Source organism: Podarcis vaucheri (genome assembly GCF_965113315.1).
Source record: "Podarcis vaucheri genome assembly, chromosome: 7".
In the NCBI taxonomy this organism is placed as follows: domain Eukaryota; kingdom Metazoa; phylum Chordata; class Lepidosauria; order Squamata; family Lacertidae; genus Podarcis; species Podarcis vaucheri.
The window spans coordinates 88,101,855-88,126,802 of record NC_138765.1 but is presented as its reverse complement, the minus strand read 5'-3'; the positions used below and the strand labels follow the sequence as shown (position 1 = coordinate 88,126,802).

The following is a 24,948-nucleotide window of genomic DNA, read 5'->3' as shown; positions in this document are numbered from 1 at the left end:
TAGATCAAAAGCCCACCTAGTCTGGCACCCGTCTCCCAACATTAGCTGGCCAGGTACCTCTGGGAAACCTCCCCTGTAGTTTGCTAGGAAGACTGTGACAACAACCAAACCACGGTTTACTGGAGTTTGTCCTCCATGTTTTCAGTACCTTGGAATAAGGAAACTTGCATTTAGCTTTCTTGGCTGATAGATTTCTCCCCTTCCATGAATTTCTCTAATCTCCTCATAAAGTATCTAACCAGAGGATATCCTCTGGGTTTTTTGTTTTTCAAATTAAAACTTAAAGCATCACCAATGGGCACCATCATATAGCCTGATCCAGATCATTGCTAGGAGTCTGAGGCATGGGCCCCAAATCTTTTTTTATTTTTTAGGATGGGTAATGAATTCAGAGGAAATTGAATTGTGCGGGGTGTTCTGACTTACTGGGTAGGGGGAAATAAATTACAGAAATACATTGAAGCTGACTATATCTAGAGATGATTTAAGAGTAATGAAGGGGGATAACTGGAGGGGAATTGAATTGATTCGCAGCAGGACCTGTTGGGAAATGAACTGGGGGGTAAATGAATTAATCAGGAGCTGATTTCGGGTGATCTGGGGCAGAGTACAAATTCATTTTAAAATTATCTGGGGTGACTTGGGTGGGGAATTAGTTGGATTGCCTTCTGCAATATTTAAATTCCAAGTTTCGCATATGCAAAATTGACGAAGATTTGTGCCTTTTGGTCCTATGCCTGGAAACTTTCATGTATCCATCAGGGCCCCTGCCTAGGTGTGCCTGTGTTTAACAATTTAATATCCCTCCAGGGTAGTGGCTCTCCCCCCCCCCCATCTTTGGGCAACAAAGTCCATTCATTCATTCTTTAATATTTGTTGGAATTACTTCTTTTGCTAGTGCTGAAACCATGGTCAATAGGCTTTGATACTAAGTTCAAATATTTGTGCATGTGAGAAAGAGAGATAGATTTTCTCTCCATATCACTCAGAACAGTATCGTCATCCACCAGCCTAGAGCATGTGATGTTGCCTTACTCCTCTTCTCCTTGCACCCTCCATCTTTCCCAACATCAGGGTCTTTTCCAGGGAGTCTTCTCTTCTCATGAGGTGGCCAAAGTATTGGAGCCTCAGCTTCAGGATCTGTCCTTCCAGTGAGCACTCAGGGCTGATGGATAGGTTTGATCTTCTTGCAGTCCATGGGACTCTCCAGATTCTCCTCCAGCACCATAATTCAAAAGCATCGATTCTTCGGCGATCAGCCTTCTTTATGGTCCAGCTCTCACTTCCATACATCAGTACTGGGAAAACCATAGTTTTAACTATACGGACCTTTGTTGGCAAGGTGATGTCTCCGCTTTTTAAGATGCTGTCTAGGTTTGTCTACCCTGTATTATCTCTTCCACCTGCCGGTGGCTCTCTAAGAACAGAGGCTACTAAACGGTGTTCATGGTTTGTCCATGTTTCCAGTCCTTAAACATGTGAGAATGTGGGGTACAGAACCCCCTTTAGTCCTCTTAATGAGAGAAGAGTTCCAATGGTCCTCCTGTTTTGTGATTTTGCTGTCCTGTGTTGTCTTGCTTACTGATGGATTTATAGCATTTCATTGTACTCAGCTGTATATATTTACGCTGCTCACAGTTGTTTGTTTGTTTGTTTGTTTGTTTGTTTGTTTGTTTGTTGGAGGGGGCTAGGGCCCCCCAAATTGTTGTGCAAATAAATTGCAGAAGTAGCTGTGATAGTCAGGACGTCTTTGGGGAACCTCCATATACAGAATACCAGTTAAAGGTACCCCTGCCCGTACGGGCCAGTCATGTCCGACTCCAGGGTTGTGCGCTCATCTCACTTAAGAGGCCGGGAGCCAGCGCTGTCCAGAGACACTTCCGGGTTACGTGGCCAGTGTGGCGAAGCTGCTCCGGCAAACCGGCACCAGCGCAGCACACGGAAACGCCGTTTACCTTCCCGCTATAAAGCGGTCCCTATTTATCTACTTGCACTTAGGGGTGCTTTCGAACTGCTAGGTGGGCAGGAGCTGGGACCGAAAGACGGGAGCTCACCCCGCCGCGGGGATTCGAACTGCCGACCATACGATCGGTAAGTCCTAGGCACTGAGGTTTTACCCACAGCGCCACCCGCGTCCCATACCAGTTGCTGGAGAGCAAAACAGCAGGAAAGGACTATTGCCTTCAAGCTCTGCCTGGGGGCTTCCTGGAGGATTTGACCACGGTAGGAAGCAAGTTGCTGGACTTTATATACCTTCGACCAGATCCAGCAGAGCTGTTTTTGCATCCTCACATCCCCAGTCCCAGCTGCTGCCTGAGATCCTTTTCATCGGGCCTCTAAGCACCGTTATTCTGCCACCTTCGCTAGCACCCTGGTAGCAAAATAAAAGGAGAGCGTACACACATAGTCTTAGGTGGCATGGTGCGAACTCCATCGGATTCTCATCAGCTCACACCCTGAAGCATGAGGTTTAATTGCCCATATCGTTATCTTAGCTTGCATAGCTGCAAATGATATTAACAGCCATAAAGTTATCCAGTCCTTTATTCCACCCTCCCTGCTTCAAACCCAGCTACGCTCGACGTCTCTCCCTGATGATCCACCACAGCTGGCCGTCCTACAGGTGGATCATAAGACAAGCAAAAGATGCCGGTGCCCCTTTTATTGGCTCGGGATTTATTGCCTTCCAGTTTCTTGGAGTTTCTCTGAGCTGAAAAAGGGTGATACGCTAAGAAGGGGACACCCTCTTCTGCAGGGTGAGACGGAAGAACTTTCAGATGGTAAGAGATCTGTTGACGGTGGAACAGACTCCCTCAGAAAGGTGGCAAGCTCTCCTTCATTTTAGGTTTTTAAACAGAGGTTGGATGGCCATCTATAGGGCAGGCAGAACTTCAGCTCATGTTGTTTGCTAGCTGGAGTGGAATTTGCATCCACCTGCTACACAGCCAGGGAAGCTTTCCTATTTGAATAGCCTAGGCTTTTAAAAACTCTCAAGGAGTAAATTGTTTCACTGGGTATCAGCTTCTATTTTTATTGTTAATACAATTAATTTTTAACTGCCTTCTAAACCACTATCTCAAGGCGATCTGCACACAAAATAATTAAAAACGGTTGAAAACACAAAAACAACAAATAGATTTAAAACAAGACAAAAGCCCTTACAAGTGGACCTTTGTGGTTTGCCAAAACCCTTTTATCCGGCTGGGAAAGCCTGTTGGAACAAAAATGTCTTCGACTATTTCCAGGAGGTGCAGATGGCAGGTGCCTGTCATTTCTTGACAGGGATGCTGTTCCGCAGAACAGGGGCAGCCACACAAAAGGCCCTGCTCCAAGTTACTGCAGGGAAAAGGATGAGTGTCTCTCTGTGTGTAGAAACCTCCACATTTCCTTGGCCGAAATATAATCACCTGTACACAGATAAGAGTCTCAGCTGTTGCCTGGCCCTATCCACCACTGGAATGTGGCCCCCAAAAAATTTGCTCATGAGGGAATATGGCCCTTGGGCTGAAATAGATTTCTCATTCCTGGTGGAGACTTTCCAAGGCCAGGAATATTTTTTATTTCCATAAAAATGCACACCCGATTCTTTCCCTCCCAAAAGGGGTTGCTTATAAAAGTGTCTTGCAAAAGCATAAGATCAAGCTCTAAGAAATAAGAACGATCCATTGTTAAATACACAGTGACCAGCGTGATAGCGGTATCGCAGGAAAAGAAGCCAAGACTAACAACCCAATAAATCAAATTAAGCAGAATCAAAAGCTTGCTTAAAAGGAAAGAAAGAAATATCTCCAGTTTCTGGCAGCACACAACTAAAGAATAAGATATTGTGACCTCTCTGGGTGAGAGAGAATATCATTAGTTATTAGTGATGCAGTCTCTGAAGTGATTTCACCTAGGCTTACGACTGGACACTGTTGTATAAACCCAGGGCAAATAAACCATTTGCCCTCTGAGTAAGGACAGAAGTCCACTTTAAATAAAAAAGAAATAAATGATGCTGCCACTGTAAGATGGCATCTCCATAACCTGTTCCCCCCCTCTATAACTTGTGGCAAGGGTGGTGTTGTGGGTTAAACCACAGAGCCTAGGACTTGCTGATCAGAAGGTCGGTGGTTCGAATCCCCATGACGGGGTGAGCTCCCGTTGCTCAGTCCCAGCTCCTGCCAACCTAGCAGTTCGAAAGCACGTCCAAGTGCAAGTAGATAAATAGGTACCACTCCGGCAGGAAGGTAAACGGCGTTTCTGGTTCACCAGAAGCGGCTTAGTCATGCTGGCCACATGACCCGGAAGCTGTACGCCGGCTCCCTCGGCCAGTAAAGCGAGATGAGCGCCGCAACCCCAGAGTCGGCCACGACTGGACCTAATGGTCAGGGGTCCCTTTACCTTTAACTTGTGGCAAAATCAACCATGTGCCCCTATACCATTTCCCTTTGCATTTCCTCTGCTTCAAGCAGCCTGTGATGTGGAGTAAAAGCAAACACAAGAAGGGGGGGGTCTCCATGTTCTGTCATAAAATAGCGGTCAGGAGGAGGGTCCCCTTCAGGAAAACCAGTTGCCTCTTGGAGTTCTGCCATCATCCCTCAACACCACCCCCTTGTAGGGTTGCCATACATCCAGACCTTCCAGGACATATCCAGAATATTGCAGTCGGTTTGCAGTTGTGAATTGTCTAAACAATGACTTTTTGCGGGGGGGAAGCTTTTCTGTCCAGATTTTTACCTTCAGACGATGAGGGATCTCGTGGCAAGCAACAACTCCGTGTCACCATTCACAAGAACAGCCAAAATAATAATAATAATAATAATAATAATAATAATAATGATAATAATAAATTTTATTTATATCCCGCCCTCGCCAGCTGAAGCCGGGCTCAGGGCAGCTAACAACAATAAAACAGTACAAAAGTACAGCATAAACAACATTCTAAAATCATTCATTATAAAATTAATTTTAATTTCAATAGCTGCCTTTGATTTTCTCCTGCCTGTTACTATGCCGGCTCTTGTTTTTATTGTCATAATTGAGGGCTGGTTTTCTTGCTGCCTTCACCTGCCATATTAGCAAGAAAAACTCACCTGGTCCCTTCTCTTCCTAGTCTCCCTAATTTTTGACCCTAGAAATCCTGATTCCTCGTCTCGGTCCCCCCCTCCTCCTCCCCGCTCAATCGAAAACAAAAATAGAGGAAGGAAGAAACATGAGTCTAGTACAATGGGAGCCATTTTCTTGAACTTATTAAAAAAGATCCAGACTTGTAAATTAATTTGTTCGTGTTGTACAATGGCAGTGCAGATGGACTCATTAGCATGCACACAACAAATAATTATAGATGAATTTTTTAGCTGGCCTTCCTAATGGGCTTGCTGGGTTAATTATGTCAATGTATAATTACATCGGCCCTGGGAGGCATAATGGAGCTCTCCCGCTGAGCAGATGCCGGCTAATGATGGCGGCTCGCTGACGGAAAGGAGGAGGCCTGTTTGGAATGCACCTGCTTACCTCTGCAGAAACCGCCATTGTCTGCGCCCGCAACGGCCTGAGTAAACAGCCATTATTGGCGGAACGTGCTGTTGGACAGTAACTCTGGCAGGCCTGCAGTGGCAAATAGGAGCAGGATGGGAAATCCTTTAAGGCTGGGCTGCAAGAGACTGTGTCGCTTAGATCGGCTCCCCTGTTCACAGGTCCGGCAATATTGGCTTCTTCTTTTTTTAATAACTTTTAAATTCAAAATTAAAACAAAACATATTATCCTTATTTTCCCCTCCATTTTCCTCCCTCCCCCCTCCCTCCCCCCCACAGAACCCACCCACCCCCACCCCCCGACTTCCCTCAGTTCCAGCCTTTGATTTCTCTAAAAATGCTGTTTTCTGCATGTTACACAGTTGTATAGATCCTCAAACTATTTAGCTGATTGTTATCAATAAAAAGTTTGTGAATTCAAAGCCAGCCAAGGAGTCCAGTTCGCTTTGTTGCGTCTTCAAATACTTTGTAAAGGGTTCCCATTCATCTTTAAAGTCACAGTTATCCTTGTCCCATAGCTTGTATGTCAGTTTTGCCAGTTCTGCATAGTCTTATCAATTTTTCTTGCCATGATTCTTTAGTTGGGGTTTCTTCAGTCTTCCATCCTTGTGCTTTTAAAACTCTCACGGCCGTTGTCGCATACATGAAGATGTTTTCCAGCTTTTTTGGCAGATCTTTCCTTACAATCCCTAATAAAAATACTTCAGGTTTTTTAACAAATGTTAAATGGAACATTTTCTTCAATTCGTTGTATATCATTTCCCAAATTACCTTACAATCCCACCACATATGATAAAATGTCCCCTCCTTCTCCTTACACTTCCAACATATATTTGAACTAGTTTTGTTCATTTTCCCTAACTGCACTGGTGTTATGTACCATCTGTACAATGCAATATTGGTGACGGGCAGAAAGGACTGCAAGGTCTGGGCTTCTGGGGTTGCCGTTCTTTGTTAGGGGGCATGAACCAGCCTTTGATTCTTCTACCTTTTCTTCATTGCTTACCCCCATGGCATTGTGTGTTGCTTGGTCCCAGGCAGCTGCTGTAAATTCAGGGCTGGGGGTGCACTAGACTTCCTGCAGGAAGCTGGCAACACTCTGGGTTCAAAACCCAGTTTCTGGCCTTTTATGGGCTGCAAAGACAATGTTTAGAAGTGTGGCAGGTAATCTCGGCTGAAACCTGGATGTACCTGGGCAAATTCCACAAGCTTCTAGTCTTGCTTGCATCCTCCTCTCCTCTCCAACCACCCTCTTTAATACGTCTGTTGAGGTTGAATACGAATGTATACACACAGAGACATGTGCTAAGGCATTTTTATTCCTCGTACTTTCGGCCTGATCTTCATTTGCATTGGAATGAGTTACGGTCGTTTATGACTTGTTACGCGAACTGTTTTGCATCTTGATTCCCTTTTAAGAGCAATGATTTAAATACAAGGAAGTAGCTTGAGAGGCGACGGGGATCCCCTGTGTGGCAGAGCTCGGTGTTGCTAAAGAACAGCTGCAGGGATGCTGGCTGCTCTCCAGAGCGTGGGGCGTGCGCATTCAGCAGTGCGCACAGTGCTTCCGTGCGTTGAGGAACGGTTGCCTGAGCACCATCGCTCCCCTGGGAAGTGTGGGGCCAGCTGAACCTCTGTGCACATTTTCCACCGGCTTGGTGGGCATTTCTGAGGACAGTAGTTTTCGAGCTCTGTTCGGAGGACTCCCTGGAGCCTAACTCTCTGGGCTTTCCTTCAGGAAAATTACTGTTAATGTTGCACCAGTGCCCCTGAAGGAGAGTTGGTTCACCTCTGCAGTGTAGGGGGTGCGTGCATGTTCTGGGACACCTCCTCTTGATCAAACAACATAAAAAGCAGAAAAATTGTTTGTGGGCAGTGGGGGGCGGGATAACAGGATTGAATGCTACCTCCACCCATACCCCACACTTTGAAAAGTAGCTCAAATCTTCTTCCCCAAAATTTTACTTTTCTCCTTGCGAGAAATCTTGCGAGTGGGAGAGGAAGGGTTCAGCTCTGTGAGCCCCACTTGCGTTCCAGTTCCGGAATGGAGTTGACCACTTTGTTTCTGGTACTGTCATAACTTAAGCTTTAATTCACATGAAGTGAATTTGCAGAATGTGAATTTGCAGAAGTGAATTTGCAGAATGTGTGCCCTTCAGATGAGGACCAGGACACTTTGAGACGCTTGAGGTCTTTGTGGCAAGTGCATGGACTTTATCAGAATGCAAGGGGGCACCCCCCCTAAAAAATATTATTATTATTATTTAAAAAGACAGAATGATTGGCAATGTTGCATTAAGTCTGCCATGGCATTTTAAAGTCCACGGGGAAAGTGGTAAACAGATAAACTGTTGTTGTTTTAAAGTGTGCCCTGATCATCGCCTCCGCTGCCTCGCAACCTTCTGCTTCTTAGTCTGTGGCTGTTACTCTTCTCTAATGGCTGTGGGTTTTTTAAATGGTTGCTAAATTGTTTGCCCAAATACCTCCTTAGGGTGTAAATCTAATTGTGCCATCAGCTGTGCCACATTGACTTGGCTGCAGCAGCCCACACCGCGGTGTACCTGCCTGCTAGGTCTGCAAGCCATCATTTGAATTGCCCACGATGCCTCGGGGTGCTCCTACGCCCAAAGGGATTGTGGGAGATTTAAAATGGAAGCTCACAGCCTCCCATTGCCGCCTGTAGTTTAAGTCCCACCAAGAATGGGGATTTTTCCAAGGCTCTCTTCAGACGTGGAGCTGGCCCCAGAAATGAGGAAATAAAATTCAGAGACTGGCGCCATCTTGCCTTGCCAGAGTGGCCTCCTCGATGGGTTGACTTCATGGGTGCTGGTACTACCTCTGTTCATCTTCTGCCCTTTGTCTAGATCCTGTACCTGCCCTCGAGACGGCGCGGAGCCTTGAAGACCGGCGCCAGCAGCTGCACTGCCTTGGTCCTGAAAACCCACCTTTGAAGGAGCTGAACAGGCCGTGGAAGAAGAACTTGGAGCTCCTTTGTGCAAAAGGTAACAGGTCCAACAAGCCCCATATAATTCAAGCAAAGCTGTTTGTACCAAGAGGCAGAATGGAGTGAGGGCAAAGGCCTGTGCAACTGATGCAGATACATGGGGTGCAGTGGAAAGCCATGGAATTACCCCCCTGGAATCCCAGCTCTCGTTTAGTGGGGAAACAGCCAAGTTTCTAGTCCTTATGCTTGCGATTATATGCTTGAAAGTGCACAGATGTGGGGGACTGATTGCCTTCAATGCCCAGTGTCCTAGTGTCTTTCGTTTTTTTTTTTTTTTCTTTTTATTGCCTTTATCAACTTTGGACATGCAGGGTTCTGCTTCTACACACACACACACACACACACACACACACACACACACACATTTATGTGGTCCAAATAGTAAACACTTTATTCCTACAAGAGGACATAGAACACCTGTGCTCACAGACCCGCACTGGTTGCCAATTTCGACTACAACTCCCATCAGCCCCAGCTAAGAAGTCTCACTTAGAATTCTGCCAATCTGATGGTTCTACAGGCTCTTTTTGCATGAGTATGAGTATGGAGAGTTTCCGAATGGCCCGTTGTGTGCTTTCGTGTTGTGCATAAAGAACACAGAGTTCTGCTGTTCTTGAGGCACAGATTCTGTTTTTAATTAACATGTGTGTTTTTTTTAGTGTGGCTTGCATGGCACTCTGTGGCAGGTGGGAGCAAACTTCCCAGGGGGTGTTAGGGGGCTAAATGTCCCCATTCTGTCCCCATCCTCAGGCCAGAGGACTTTTTGCCTCCGTAAATTATGAGCGTTAATAGCCGGTGCTGCCGAGCAGCGAGAAAGGAGACTCCATCCCCGTCATTTGCACACGAAGCTGCAGGAAGCGCAGAGAGAATGTGCCCCCACTTGGGCCTGACATGAGCAGAGTCTTCTTTCACTCTGCCCATCAGCCTTGCCTTGCTGAAGGAGGCCATTAGCAGAGACAAGCAAGCCAGGAAGCTGCCTTCTTTGGCAAGAACCAGGGCTGCTCTCAGAACCCTGTTTCCCCTGCTGGGACTCCAAATTACCGTGGTCTCGGAAGGCTTCTCTGCTGCTTCCCGCCCTTCCCTATTGTGCTAATGGGTCTGGTTTTTACACCCCCAGAGCAAAGGGAAGGGACCCCTCCGGCCGGCCTGGCTGCTTCGGAGGTGCCCCGGCTCACCAGCATCAACAGCAAAGGACTCCTTGAGGAAAACTCGCCCCACAGAAATGAAGTCGAGAAGCAAAAGTACGTGAGTAGTTTTTTGTGGTTTTTTGGGTGGCGGGAAGTGGGTGCTGACATCTGAAGAAAGAAAGATTACTGCAGTGCGCTCTGTGTGGGGCTCCCCTTGCCCTTGATCTGGAAGCTTGCCCTTGATCTGAACACTGCAGTGAAAATTGCTGACAGGAGTGAGACCCCCAAGAGCATATATACAAGGCCAAGGTGTTGCTATTGTCCCAAGCCCTTAACAACTTGGGACGAGTTCACCTGAGAGATCACTTTACCCCATAAATGCCCACTGAACTACTTCGGTTGGCAGAACTGGCCCTGCCACAAGTGCCATATAATACTCGTTCCATGTCTGTAAGAACTCAATATTTTAGTCTGGCAGCACCCAAACTTTGGAACTCCCAGCTATTGACATCAGGCAGGCATCCTGGCTGTACTCTTTTCGGCCCCTGCTAAAGCCATATTTGTTTAGGCAAGCCTACCCCAGATATGTGGGACATGGGTGGCACTGTGGTCTAAACCACAGAGCCTAGGGCTTGCCAATCAGAAGGTCGGCTGTTCGAATCCCCGCGACGGGGTGAGCTCCCGTTGCTCGGTCCCTGCTCCTGCCAACCTAGCAATTCAAAAGCATGTCAAAGTGCAAGTGGGTCAATAGGTACCACTCCGGTGGGAAGGTAAACGGCGTTTCCGTGTGCTGCTCTGGTTCGCCAGAAGCGGCTTAGTCATGCTGGCCACATGACCCAGAAAAACTGTCTGCAGACAAACGCTGGCTCCCTCGGCCAGTAAAGCGAGATGAGCGTCGCAACCCCAGAGTCGTTCACGACTGGACTTAACTGTCAGGGGTACCTTTACCTTTACCCCAGATACGTAGAATTCTGACATGTGTTTTAATTTGGTTTTAGCTTTATCGCTTATTTTAATTATTATTTGAAAGTTTAAATACATTTTTTCTGACCATTTTATTGCTTTATTCTTTTTGCAAACTGCTTTGAAGTTTGTTTGTTTTGTTTTCGTCAATCAAACCTGGCATAAATTCTATGAAATAAATTGATTCTCCTCTTCCACGAGATAGAGATCAAACACATGTTTCAGAATCAGGACTTGGGAGGAGAGAAGAGTTGAGGAGAGGGATCCATAAACCTTGGCATGCTACTCCTTTCCTTTTTGTAGAGAAAATAACCTTGCGCACACACACACACACACAGCCTCCCCCTGCAAGTCCTTTGTTCATACCAGAGGGGCTTGCAAGGAGGGGAGGGGTCTTGTACTACTCTATGTGGTGCTTTTTGTAGAATGTGGGATGGGGGGGGGCACCACAGATGATGATAATAATAATAATAATAATAATAATAATAATAATAATAATAATAATAATAATTTATTTATTTATACCCCGCCCATCTGGCTGGGTTTCCCAGCCACTCTGGGCGGCTTCCAACCGAATATTAAAAACAATACAGCATCAAATATTAAAAACTTCCCTAAACAGGGTGGTAGTCTTTTAAAAGTAAAATAGTTGCTTATTGCCCTCTGCCTGGTTCCCTGTAACTTGGCTTCTCGCAATGAGGGAACCGCCAGAAGGCCCTCAGTGCTGGACCTCAGTGTCCAGGCTGAACGATGGGGGTGGAGACGCTCCTTCAGATATACTGGACCGAGGCCGTTTAGGGCTTTAAAGGTCAGCACCCACACTTTAAATTGTGCTTGGAAACGTACTGGGAAAGAGGCTGGTCGCCTCTCCAAGTTCCTCCCTTGGCAACCTGGCAAGAGGGTTTGTGCAGCCCCTACCACTCAACCCATTGCATTTATTGGTAAAACATTAGATTTCCCCCCTATGTATTTTTAACACAAATGCTCCTCTTTGCAGGAATCAGTAACGAGGGGAGAAATTATTAGAAAAATCTGAAATCCATTCATGCAGGAATTTAAAACACACAATGGCTGTAATCCACACAAAATGTGTTGTTAAAAACAGCATCGAGCTGGCCAGGAACTTTTTCAGAAGGCTCTTTTTGCAAAAGTGCCCAGCTATTCTTTCTGAAGGAATTAGGTCTCTTTACTACTCGGGATGTAGAGAGTCCAGGATCTCCCCATTCACATTTTTGTTGCTTTTTCAGGACTTCTCCAGACTGATGTTTTACAGTGGTGCCCCGCAAGACGAATGCCTCGCAAGACGGAAAACCCGCTAGACGAAAGGGTTTTCCGTTTTGGAGGTGCTTCGCAAAACGAATTTCCTATGGGCTTGCTTCGCAAGACGACAATGTCTTGCGAGTTCCTGCTGGTTTTTTCCCCTCCCCCCTTTTTCTAAGCTGCTAAGCCGCTTATCAGCTGATCCGATCAGCAGATAAGCCGCTAAAAGCCGCTAATAGCGCTAATCCACTAATCCGTCAATGGGCTTGCTTCACAAGACGAAAAAACCGCTAGACAAAGAGAATCACAGAACGGATTCTTTTTGTCTTGCGAGGCACCACTGTACTTTCTGCAACACATTCCTAGCACAGCTAATAGCGCATTAGAGGCCGATTCATTCTCCTTTAGCTTGTTCTGCGATGCTGCCCAGAGAGTCTGTAGCACAAGGAAAGCAGGACAAAAATTAAGCAGAGCATTCATGTTTTTAAAAGTTTTGGGATTTCAGCAGGAAGTTGTTGCGCACGGATCGGAAGGGAAGCAGTTTGGCTGCCCCCGAACTTTTGCAGGCTCAAAACAAATTTGAAAATGGGTCCGCGTATAACCTCCCCAATAGCATCAAGAGCACAAGCCATCACAAATGTGCAATAAAAACAACGTCCGGGAGCCTCCTCAGTCAGCCCGTCTCTTACCCCAGTTCAAACTTGCTGATTGGCAGGAGAAGTGGCAATTTTATTCCGGGCTGGGATTCGACTGCCTTATTACCTCAAGAGCAGCCAGTTGACATCTGTCTCATTCCAGGGGCCTGCAGGAAGCACAGATCACTTTGGCCGCTCGGCTGGGGGAAGCAGAAGAGAAGATCAAAGTGCTCCATTCAGGTAGCTCTTTCGTGACCAGAATGCTCCTGAGGCTTCCTCTAGCTTCGTGTACAGTGGTACCTCGGGTTACATACGCTTCAGGTTACATACGCTTCAGGTTACAGTGGTGCCCCGCAAGACGAATGCCTCGCAAGATGGAAAACCCGCTAGACGAAAGGGTTTTCTGTTTTTGAGCTGCTTCACAAGACGATTTTCCCTATGGGCTTGCTTTGCAAGACGAAAACGTCTTGCAAGTGTTCCGATTTTTTTCGCTTCCCCCCTTTTTCTAAGCCGCTAATAGCCTTTTAGCCGCTAATCCGCTAAGCCTTTAATAGCCGCTAAGCCTTTAATAGCCACTAAACCGCTAATAGCGCTAAGCCGCTAATAGGGTTGCTTCGCAAGACGAAAAAACCACTAGACGAAGAGACTCGTGGAACGGATTAATTCCGTCTTGCGAGGCACCACTGTACAGACTCTGCTAACCCAGAAATAGTACCTCGGGTTAAGAACTTTGCTTCAGGATGAGAACAGAAATCGCACAGCGGCAGCGGGAGGCCCCATTAGCTAAAGTGGTGCTTCAGGTTAAGAACAGTTTCAGGTTAAGAACGGACCTCCGGAACGAATTAAGTACTTAACCCGAGGTACCACTGTATAACCCTCTGTGGATTCGTGCATCTGTGAGGCTCAGTGGGGAACCCAAACATACAAGCACCTTTTAACTGAAGGCAGTTTTCTTTTTCCAACTTTCTATTTGTCTCCTTTTGTTTCAAATGACTCCAGAGATTTCCTCTTGCCGCCTCTAATTTATTTGTTTATTATGACATTTATACGCCCCACCCACCCAATATTTACTCCATATATCTCAAGATGGCGTATGTGGTATCCTCACAACAGGTGGGTTAGGCTGAGAGGTGACTGTCCCTAAGCCTGCCTTTGAAGCCTCATTTCCCAAGTCCTGGTCCAATACTCTACTACCCCAGCTGTTTCTACCTAGGGCACAGTCCCACCTCTCTCTTCCCTTCCCTTCCAATCCTTCATTAGATCACCCACTGCCTCTAAACCAGCCCTTTTACATAGTCCTACCCCCAATTAAAACAAAGGCTTTGTTCCTCCTTACAGAAGGAGGTATCAATCTGGGTCTCTGGGTTGCACCACTTCAGATTTCTCCAAACGAAACAGAACAAATCCTCCTTGCTGCACACAGAAAGCTAGCTTGGAACCTCGGTAGCTAGCTTTCTAGGTGCAGGGAGGTCTTTTATATGTAGAAACAGGTAGATCATATGCTGTCTTAAGTGGTACTGTCTTGACAAAGGTTTATCATCTCAGTGGAACAAGGCCTAAGTCTAAATCTATGTATATTCAGTATATTCTATGTATATTCAGTAGCATGCATTCCTAACCAACTTTTTGTTTCTCATGCCTTGCCCACCCTCCCCCAGGTCTCTCTCTCTCTCTCTCTCTCTCTCTCTCTCTCTATATATATATATATATATATATATATATATATATTCTACAGTAAGAGCAACAAATTACTCCCAAAGCAGATCCAAGTACAGATAAAAGTATAATGCAAAGAATTAAACAAATAAAAGGGCATTCAAAACAAGTGTATGCAGGGCATCCGTTGCACTTGATCGAAAAGCTGCAGTCAGTGCAAAATGCTGCAGCACGATTGCTGACAGGAGCGAGGGCCTGTCAGAATACAAACCGTGAGGTCAGAGATCTGCACTGGTTGCCTGTTTGCTACCAGGCCAAGTTAAAGGTGTTGCTATGAGTATGTAAAGCCCTTAACATCTTGGGACTGGTTTACCTGCGAGATCGTCTTACCCAACATACTCCCACTTCAATCTGCAGGATTAGCCTGGTTCCCAGAGCCACATATTGCCCATTCTTCATTTCTAAGAACCCAAATGTTTTAGCCTGGCAGCACCTACACTTCGAAACTCCCTGCCTATTGTCACCAGGCAGGCTCCTTCGCTGTACAGGGGTACCTCGGGTTACATACGCTTCAGGTTACAGACTCTGCTAACCCAGAAATAGTGCCTTGGGTTAAGAACTTTGCTTCAGGATGAAAACAGAAATTGTGCTCCGGCGGCGCAGCAGCAGCAGGAGGCCCCATTAGCTAAAGTGGTGCTTCAGGTTAAGAACAGTTTCAGGTACCACTGTACTCTTTTTGGTCCCTGCTCAAAACATTTGTGTTTCGGAAAGCTGATCGAGGTTTGCAGAATGTTTTTACGCGTATTTTAATCTGTTTTTCGTTTGCTGCTGATTTTAATTATTATTTTCTGAATGTTTTAAAATAGCTGTAGTTAACTGTTTTTTTTATTTACAATTTCCTTGCCGCCGCCGCCGCTGCTGCTGCTGCTTCTTTTTAAAACCGCTTTCAGGTTTGTTTCTCACAATCAAGCGGTATATAAATTTATGAAAACAAATAAATAAAATAGGTTAAATGACAGCATTGTAAGCTCAAGACAGGGGTCTTTCATTTTGCTGCTAATACTCTGCAAAGCACCAGACTATGTTTGTTTGCCTTTTATCGATAGATAACGGGTTGCCCAGTTTAAATCAAGCATGGCTGATGACTCACGGGAGTTTTAGGCTATTACATCAACCAGTTAAACCTGCAACAAATTTCATATTGATGGGGGGCACAGCTAAAGAAAAAAGCTGGCTGCAACTGATGGGAGTTGTAGTTCAAAACATTTGGGTGGGCCCCAGGTTAGCAACGTCTGTCCTAGTATTTCGCTAAAATCTCTTTCCCCGTGATGCTTGCCACATCCAAATTGCTACTGCAGAGTAATATTCTTGAAAAAGGCTTCAGGTCATATCTCTCTCTTGCTGTCCAGAGCAAATATGATCTATCAGATTCCAGTGGAAGGGTGTTTTTGACCCTTTGCTTCTGTTGTCCCCCCCCCCCCTTGCTAATCAGCACTGAAGGCAACCCAGACAGAGCTGGTCGACTTGCGGTGTAAATACGATGAAGAGGCGGCTTCAAAGTAAGTCCCTCTACTTGTTCCACTCAGTAACATTTATTTAGTCGTTTATTTGCATTAAGGCATTTCTCAGCTGCTATTCCACCTAAAGAGGTCCAAAGTGTGGGAATGCTCAGGGATGCAGGAGAGGATATATTGTCTGATTATATCCTTATCCAACTTGTGTCAACAAGTTCCCCAATTTCAGCAGAGTAACATTCCCCCTTTTAAACTCACAGCGGATGCGTTTGCTCAGGCTCACTAAAGCCTCTATAATAACTACTCTGGTAATTTCCCCTTATTCCCTCATAAAATAGAAGAGACGACACAATCTTTTACAAAAGTATAAAAACAGTTCACTCACATTCTGTTCACAATCAGATCCCAGAAGGCAGACTTTAGCTTAATGAAGTAACATACACTTGGAATCTATCTCATAAGAAGACAGTCCCTTTGTCCACTCTTGGCTGGAAGCCAAGGGAGCATCTTTCACTCAGTAGATGTTGTTTCTTCGATGCATGTGGTGAAAGAGAGAGGGAAGAGAGAGATGGCTGCCTTGCCCTGTGCTTTTATCATTACCTGCACAGGTGAGGCTACGCCCACCTCTAGTCACGTGCAGAGGAAGTCTGTCCCAGCCCAGAGGTAAACAGGAAGTTTACCTGCTGGCTGGACAAACATCCCTCCCCATGTCTAAACATGTTCACTCTAGGAATGTTGTACTTGACTGCTCTTGTGTTTCACATCCCACACAAAGTGGCTCAAAGTCACTGCTTTTAACATGCAAAATTGTAGCACTCGAACGAAATGAATAAATAGCAAACACAGGCATCATCACTCATCAGTTTTTATTTGTATACCGCCTTTCTATCTTACAATACTCAAGGCGGTTTACAAGCTGAAGAAACAAAGAATGTACACCTTATAGCAACCTAATGCAATACAAAAATATGATAATACAACAGCGGTGGCAGTGGCAGCTGCAAAATAATAATACAAAATCTAGCAAGAGAGCCAGGGCCATGGTGACCAAAAAGCCCAACAAAATCAGATAGACTTATCAGCTCACCTTACTTTCTTTGTTAGCAGGTCATTAAAACATGTTATAACAATTTACAAGTACGTTCTGTAACACTGATAAAAATACACATTAATACAGCTGAAAGACCACTCCTCTGTCTTCATCAGAAAGTTCTTCCTAAGGTTTAGTCCGAATCTCATTTCTTGCCATTTGAATCCATTGGTCTGAATGTTCCCCTCTGAAGCAACAGAAAACACGCTTGCTCCAGCTTGATCCTGTTCCTTGATGTGCTCCCATAATGTTCCTATTGCAGGTGAGGGAGGGGGCAAGATCCCTGAGAGGCCAACTTACCTTTCACAGAGCTTCACTAGACGCTCTTGTGTTTATTTTCCTTGGTCGTGTCCCAGTTGGGGTTCGGTTTTTTTGTCACAGGGCAGGAGTGCCTTTTCCCAGCCTCCTTTTTCTGGCAAGCAGCTGTGGCGATCACACAGGGTCCCCGGACCTTTCACCGTCTATTGATCCCTGTGCCACCACTTTATTTCTCGCTGCCCACCACCCAGGCCCTACCTGGTACAATACTGAGTCCAGTCAAGGTTAAATTGGAACATAAACTTTTGTTTATTTATTGCAGTTTAACAAGCATGTGGTTTCATAGATCGTATCAGTCAATTAAATTCATGGGGTGCCTATCCAGACCTATAACTTCCGCTACCTGCTCTCACTCACTAAACCACCTCTCAGATATTTACTTGTCTTCCTAACTCCTAACTGTTCCTGACTCAGCTTATTTCTCTACACTAACTCAACCTACCCCCAAACTCTATCCCAATTCACTCACACTCCAACCAACCACCCAGCGAACTCCTCCCTTTGCCCTTCCCAGAGCTGGTTTTATAGTCCCTCTGACTCCACCCCCTGTGTCCTGATTGGGTAACCTGTTTAACTATTTCACCTCCAGCACTCTCATATGTTAACGTCACAGCAGCATCCTAGAAAGGCAGCCAGAAATGGGTGGTGTGTCGTCGTAGGCCCTCCCCACTCCCAGCTGTTTTCAGCATTCTCCTGGCCGACCTGCCGTTCAGATGCCTCTCCCACATTTCTCGTTCAGATTATGCAACAGACTTAGAACGCTTACTCCTATCATGCCCAACCAGATGTTCTTTGATCATACCGTGTGCGACTGTTTGCTTAGGGCGAGGTGGTAAAAAACGTTGCCTTTGATCAAGATTTTAGCTGCTACATGTTGAATGAGGAAAGATGAGGTGGGGGCAGAGTTTGGCATCCACATCCCTTTTGTGGGGGGCTAGGGGTTGGGGGGAGGAGAGAGAGGCTTTATCCTTTTAGAGATTCTGTAGCAAGTCCTCCCCTTCCCTTAAAGGTAAAGGGACCCCTGACCATTAGGTCCAGTCGTGGCCGACTCTGGGGTTGCGGCGCTCATCTCGCTTTATTGGCTGAGGGAGCCGGCAGAGCTTCTGGGTCATGTGGCCAGTATGACTAAGCCGCTTCTGGTGAACCAGAGCAGCGCACGGAAACACCGTTTACCTTCCCGCTGGAGCGGTACCTATTTATCTACTTGCACTTTTATGTGGTTTCGAACTGCTAGGTTGGCAGGAGCAGGGACCAAGATTCGAACTGCCGACCTTCTGATCTGCAAGTCCTAGGCTCTGTGGTTTAACCGACAGCGCCACCCGCGTCCCTCCCCTTACTATATAGCATTAACCAAATGTAAGCGAGGACCAGATGGAGGCTATGGAGTGAGTTTTGTCACCGGAGCAATCCAGCACATTGTAAACTGCTTCTTAAAACAACCAACTGGTGTGTAAATTTTATGAAATAAATAAAATGAAGGTGGCATCATCAATCAGGGAAGCCGTATGCCACTGTCCATTGTATGAAAATTGGTACATTTACACAAGCACACTCAAGATATAACGTTTAGCAGTGGTTCTCAACCTGTGGGTCCCCAGATGTTGTTGGACTACAACTCCCATCATCCCTGAGCTCTGGCCTTGCTAGCTAGGGGTGATGGGAGTTGTAGTTCAACAACATCTGGGGACCCACAGGTTGAGAAAGGCTGGTTTAGAGCATGGGTAGGCAAACTAAGGCCTGGGGCCCAGATCCGGCCCAATCGCCTTCTAAATCCAGCTTGCAGACAGTCCAGGAATCAGCGTGTTTTTATATGAGTAGAATGTGTCCTTTTATTTAAAATGCATCTCTGGGTTATTTGTGAGGCCTGCCTGGTGTTTTTACATGAGGAGAATGTGTCCTTTTATTTAAAATGCATCTCTGGGTTATTTGTGGGGCATAGGAATTCGTTCATATTCATTTATTTTTTTTCAAAATATAGTCCAGCTCACCACATGGTCTGAGAGACGGTGGACCGGCCCACGGCTGAAAAAAGTTTGCTGACCCCTGGTTTAGAACATGGAGTATGTTCTATGATGTATTTGTTTTCCTTGCAAGCAAAACCACAGCTACCTTTTTCTTTTCTCTTTGCCATCCCATGGTGAAACGCAGGCGGGACTTCCAGAGCCTTGACGATAATATTGCCTCGGATTCAGTTCCAGCCCTTCTGCTAGCCTTTCCCTGCATCCATAAGATATCCAGGTTTCAGTGTACAGTAAAGCAATCTCCCGCCCAAGCTCTGCACTTGTCCTTACATGTTATATAACTGATTGCCTTTGCTTTGCTGCCACAGGACAGATGAAGTGGCCATGATTATGACGAACCTTGAAAAAGCCAACCAGGTAACCATGGGGAGAGGTGAGGGAAGGGCTTTGGGGTCTGCTGGGAAGTGCAAGTGGCCCCCTGCAATTGCTGTCCTTGGCAGATGCACTAACCGCTGCTTCTCTTTCCTTGCAGAGAGCCGAGGCTGCCCAGAGGGAGGTGGAAAGCCTGCGGGAGCAGCTTGCGTCTGTAAACAGCTCCCTTCGCCTGGCTTGCTGCTCTCCCCAAGGATCCAGTGGGGTGAGGACAAGGAGGAGACCTTCACTGGGCCTCAGCCTATGTCACGAGGCCTATGGTCAGCCTTCCCCAACCTTGCACCCTCCTGAAGTTTGGGACTACAACTTCCATCATGCTGCATGATGGGAGTTGTAATCCAAGACCACTTTTTTTGGTGGGAGGCAGGCTTGCCTAAGTGAATTGACCTAGTTTTGTTGCCCCCAATCCCTTGGTAAATATTTGAGAGATTCTCCAAATTGAGAGTTTGCAGTCTTGAACCAGCAACCTTAGCAGCCCAAGGCTTGGGGCTTTGCCTTGTGAGTGAGTAGGGATTTTGCGTGCCCAGGCCCCAGAGGCGTGCAACATTGGCCCCTGCAGTTGGCAGGAAGTGTAGAGCCTCTGGATTGGTCAGTCCTCCAGGAAACTGGCCTCCTGCCCCTGAAAGGGCAACAAAGCAGACCGAATGAACTTCAGTTACCAGTGGAAGCCCCCCAGCACAAGGACCCTCCTCCAAGCAGGAATGGCTCCACGAGGACCCCAATTTGCCTCTGTATTTCCATTGGCCTAACGAGGCTGGACTTTGGAGGCCCTCTCCAAAATTCGGGATGCTTCAGTCCTCCATCTTTATTCAAAATGGCTTCCAAACGTAGGTGAGAATTGGCTCTCTCACCTCAGGAACCATCCAGCCAAATTAGGCAACGATATCTCAAGAGACGTTTGAACCCACAGAGCGCAGACTGACAATCGCTTTCAAAAAACTAAAGAAAAACTAAAGAGCTCCGTGGGGTTTGGATCCATGTACCTACGGGATCGCCTCTCTTGGTATGCCCCGTGGAGGACCTTAAGGTCCACAAATGACAACATTTTGGAGGTCCCAGGTTGCAAGGTGGTTAGATTGGTCTCAACTAGGGCCAGGGCCTTTTCAGTACTGGCCCCAACTTGGTGGAACGCTCTGTCACAAGAGACTAGGGCCCTGTGGGACTTGACATCTTTCCGCAGGGCCTGCAAGACAGAGCTGTTCCGCCTGGCCTTTGGTTTGGACTCAGTCTGACCCTTACGTTTCCCTCCCCTTATGGTTTTGATCTATGGGCTACTTTTAAAATGAGGCTGCATTTTAAATTGCATTTTAACCTGTATTTTAAATTGGGGTTTTCTTTCTATTAGATTTTTACTGTAATTTTACTGGTGTTAGCTGCCCTGAGCCCAGCTCTGGCCAGGGAGGGCGGGGTATAAATAAATATTAGTAGTAGTAGTAGTAGTAGTATTTTCCCTGTGAACCGCCTCGTCTTTTGCAGGACAAAGTGAATTACTCCCTGTGCCCAGGGCCCCGGCTGGAGGCAGCGCTGGCCTCGAAGGACCGGGAGATCCTTCGCCTTCTCAAGGAGATCCAGCATTTGCAAAACTCCCTGCAGGAGCTAGAAGAGTCTTCGGCCAACCAGATTGCAGACCTGGAGCGACAGGTGGCAGCCAAGAATGATGCAATAGAGGTTCGTGATGCAGAACGCAGAGTTGAGCTTAAGTCCTTCCCTGCAGACTCTTGTTGTATGGGGGGGGGAGAGCTGGGGGGGTGGATTGAGCCCCACCCCACCCTTCACAATTCACCCCACCTGCCTAAAGGTTGCTTTTTTTAAGAATCAGAAGGGTTTTGTTCACTTATTTGAATCTGACCTCATTATTCATTGATGAAGTTAATCTAGAATCAGTAGCTTTATCCATTAAATAGTTTTTTTTTACTATTCCCACAAGTCGCTTTGGGTTGCTTGCGTGAGAAAAGCAACTGAAAATATAACAAATGGTAGCAATAATATACTCAGAGTAGACCCGCTGAAATTAGTGTGCATGACTAACATAGGTCCCCTGATTTCAATGGGTATGCGCCAAGTATGAATTCAAGTGGACCTAACCCAAGGTTCGTAACAAGATATATATGTATATATTTCACATACTGTGTACATAAAAATGTATGGCTGTCATCGCACAGCTACCATGGGACAATTTGTCCTGCTACATCACAACCCTGGATTTGCATGCAGAAAAATCCAAGAGACCAAGGAAAGCGAGCTTATTAGTCGCATGGGGTGCAAAGGGGAAGTTTTGGGGGTTCATGGGGGGGTGGCGGGGAGGTTGATGAGTGAGCAGACAGGGGCACAGACCCTTGTGTGTGTGATTGAGTGTGTGCTTGCACCATTACACATACAGTGGTACCTCAATTTTCAAACGCCTCTGTTGACGAACATTTCGGTTTACGAACACCATAAACCAGGAAGTAAATGCTTCCATTTTCAAACGTGCCACAGCGGCTTTCGCTGAGCACAAGATCCTGGGGCCTAGCTATCGGCCGTTGAGTTTTCGATTTCCGAACATTTCAGAACTCCGACGGTCTTCTGAAAACTGAGGCATTTGAGCTCCAGTTCAGTTGAGGATAAGGTTGTGGGGGCGAAGATCTAAATTACGTCTTGAGCATGGCTAATAACATGATGGATTTCAGACTGGCCTAAGATATTGTGCTGCCTGAGGCAAAGGAAGAGACGGCATCTCCCTCTTCAGTGTGCAGAAGCCAACTAAACTAGCAGTTTAATGTTATTTCAACATTGCCCGTTCCAGTACCTGCGTCTCTGCCGCTTGAGGTGGCTGGCGCACTCTGCCTAGCGGTCTAATCCCTGACTGGATCACCCAAGCTACCTATAGGCTGCAAACACCCATATCTGATTTTGAACCCTTCGTTTATATATTTTTTGTTTTAGAAGTTGGAAGAAAAGCTGCGGGCCCAGTCAGATTATGAGGAAATCAAGACGGAACTGAGGTAGGGTCCCCGTCTCTGGGTGAGGATCCCAGGCCTCTGCTGGGTGATGTGTTGGGTCAAATGTTCAGACTACCAGGAGATGAGATTCACAATAAGGCGATTTTCTCCTTTCGCTTTTGCAGGGCTGTGGCACCGCTCTTTTCACCTCTGGATGTTTTTTTTGCCCTGGGACAGTTGGGTTGCTGAGCTTTTCTCAGCCCTGTCTCCTAGAGCAGGCAAAGACTGACACATCCAGCCCCCATTCCCGGCCTGAGAGTTTCAGGGTGCTGCAGTGTATTGGTGGAGGTTGCAAGCAGACACAGCCCCAAGCAAGGATGTCAGCAGCATGAAGCATGTCCTCTTGATATAGGCTGCCCTTGTCATGGTTGTGGGTTCCGCAGCCCCGGCTCTCATCGCTTATAAGGCTTTTTGAGGCGTTCAAAAGCAGAAGGGAGAGAGGGAGTGCAAAATCAAAGTTACAAAACACAGGAGCAGTACAGGGGTGTATTTTCCAAATAAATAGAGGGCAGATAACGTAGAAAATAAAAGCAGCTGTAAATACATCACGGAAGCCTCCCACTTGAACGACGTGGCCCAGGGAGAGAGGGGAAAATAGTGGAAGTGAACAGCTGGCGTCGCAAATGGTGTAAACAGGAACGGCTTGGATTCTTAGATCACGGACTGCAGTTTCTTGAAGATGGACTTCTGGCAAGCGATGGGCTGCACCTCACAACGGTTGGGAGAAATATTTTTGCCAAAAATCTCAGAAACCTCATCAGGAGGGCTTTAAACTGACTAATGTGGGGGAGGGAGACAGTGCTCCTGAAGGTAGGAGTCTATCAATTAATGAAGATGATCATCCAAATGTCATAGACCAAATGGAGCAAACAGCACGCGGACCTAGTGGTGGGAGGAAAAAATCCTTAAATAAGAGACACGGGGGTAATGATTAATGGACTTCAATGTCTGTACACTAATGCGCAAAGCATGGGAAATAAACAAGATGAGCTTGAGCTCTTGGTACAGCAAACTAAATATGACATAATAGGCATCACTGAAACCTGGTGGTATAAGTCCCACGATTGGAATGTAATAATGGGGGGATACAATCTATTTCAGAGAAACAGACCGGACAAGAAAGGAGGAGGAGTGGCGTTATATGTCAGGGATGAGTATACCTGTGAAGAGATCCAAGATTTAGAACCTCAAAGCCAGAGTGAGAGCATTTGGGTCAAAATTAAGGGAGAGAAGAATAACAGAGACCTCATTGTGGGAGTTTACTATAGATCCCCAAGCCAAACGGAGGACATAGATGATGCCTTCCTGGAACAGATGGCCAAGCATGCAAAAGGAAGGGAGATAGTAGTAATGGGGGACTTCAATTACCCGGATATTTGTTGGATGTCAAACTCAGCCAAGAGCAATAAGGTCAAACAGATTCCTCACTGGCCTTGCAGACAACTTCATTGTCCAGAAAGTGGGAGAAGCAACAAGAGGAACAGCCATTTTAGATCTGGTCCTAACCAATGTTGATGACCTGGTTAGTGGGGTAGAAGTGGAAGGATCATTAGGCGCGAGTGATCATGCTCTTCTGAAGTTTACTATACAGCGGAAAGGAGCAGCCAAGCATACTAGGACTCAATTTCTTGACTTTAAGAAAGCCGACTTCATAAAACTTAGGGAAGTGCTGGGTGAGATCCCATGGACAGTAATACTAAAAGGAAAGGGAGTTCATGATGGCTGGGAGTTTGTTAAGAGGGAGATAGTAAAAGCACAACGTCAGGCAATACCAATGAGACGGAAACATGGAAGGTGCCTAAAGAAGCCAGGGTGGCTATCTAAAGAACTTTTAACTTGAGTTAAGATTAAAAAAGGATGTATACAAAAAATGGAAAAGGGGGGAAACCACCAAAGAGAAATTCAAACAAATAACCAGCATGTGTAGACACAAAGTCAGAAAAGCTAAAGCACAGAATAAACTCAGGATTGCTAGAGAGGTTAAAAGCAAAAAAAAAGGCTTTTATGGGTATGTTCGTAGCAAAAGGAAGAACAAAGAAAGAGTGGGGTCACTCAGAGGAGAAGATGGTGAAATGCAAACAGGGGACACAGAAAGGGCTGAACTCCTCAATGCCTTCTTTGCCTCAGTCTTCTCCGATAAAGAAAACAATGCCCGACCTGAAGAATTTGAAGCAAATGATTCAGCAAAGGAAACAGCCCAGAATAACTAAGGAGATAGTACAAGAATACTTGGCTAGTTTAGATGTATTCAAGTCTCCAGGGCCAGATGAACTGCATCCAAGAGTATTAAAAGAACTGGCAGATGTGATCTCAGAACCACTGGCAGTCATCTTTGAGAATTCCTGGAGAACAGGCGAAGTCCTGGCAGACTGGACGAGGGCAAATGTTATTCCTATTTTCAAAAAGGGGGAAAGAGAGAACCCAAATAATTACCGCCCAGTCGGTCTGACATCAATACCAGGGAAGATTCTGGAGCAGATCATTAAGCAA

At 46.2% G+C, this 24,948-nt stretch overlaps 1 protein-coding gene across 1 annotated transcript in view; it reads left to right on the top strand.

The window, feature by feature from the left end:
* The window catches only part of CUX2 (cut like homeobox 2), a 243,822-nt gene that overhangs the window by 185,885 nt on the left and 32,989 nt on the right, over window positions 1–24,948 (top strand). The window contains exons 5-12 of the mRNA XM_082229785.1: window positions 8,382–8,519; window positions 9,639–9,762; window positions 12,670–12,746; window positions 15,655–15,721; window positions 19,414–19,462; window positions 19,578–19,682; window positions 20,954–21,145; window positions 22,403–22,461. Of these exons, the coding sequence (XP_082085911.1) occupies window positions 8,382–8,519; window positions 9,639–9,762; window positions 12,670–12,746; window positions 15,655–15,721; window positions 19,414–19,462; window positions 19,578–19,682; window positions 20,954–21,145; window positions 22,403–22,461 (811 nt within the window). The remainder of the gene's footprint in view (window positions 1–8,381; window positions 8,520–9,638; window positions 9,763–12,669; window positions 12,747–15,654; window positions 15,722–19,413; window positions 19,463–19,577; window positions 19,683–20,953; window positions 21,146–22,402; window positions 22,462–24,948) is intronic.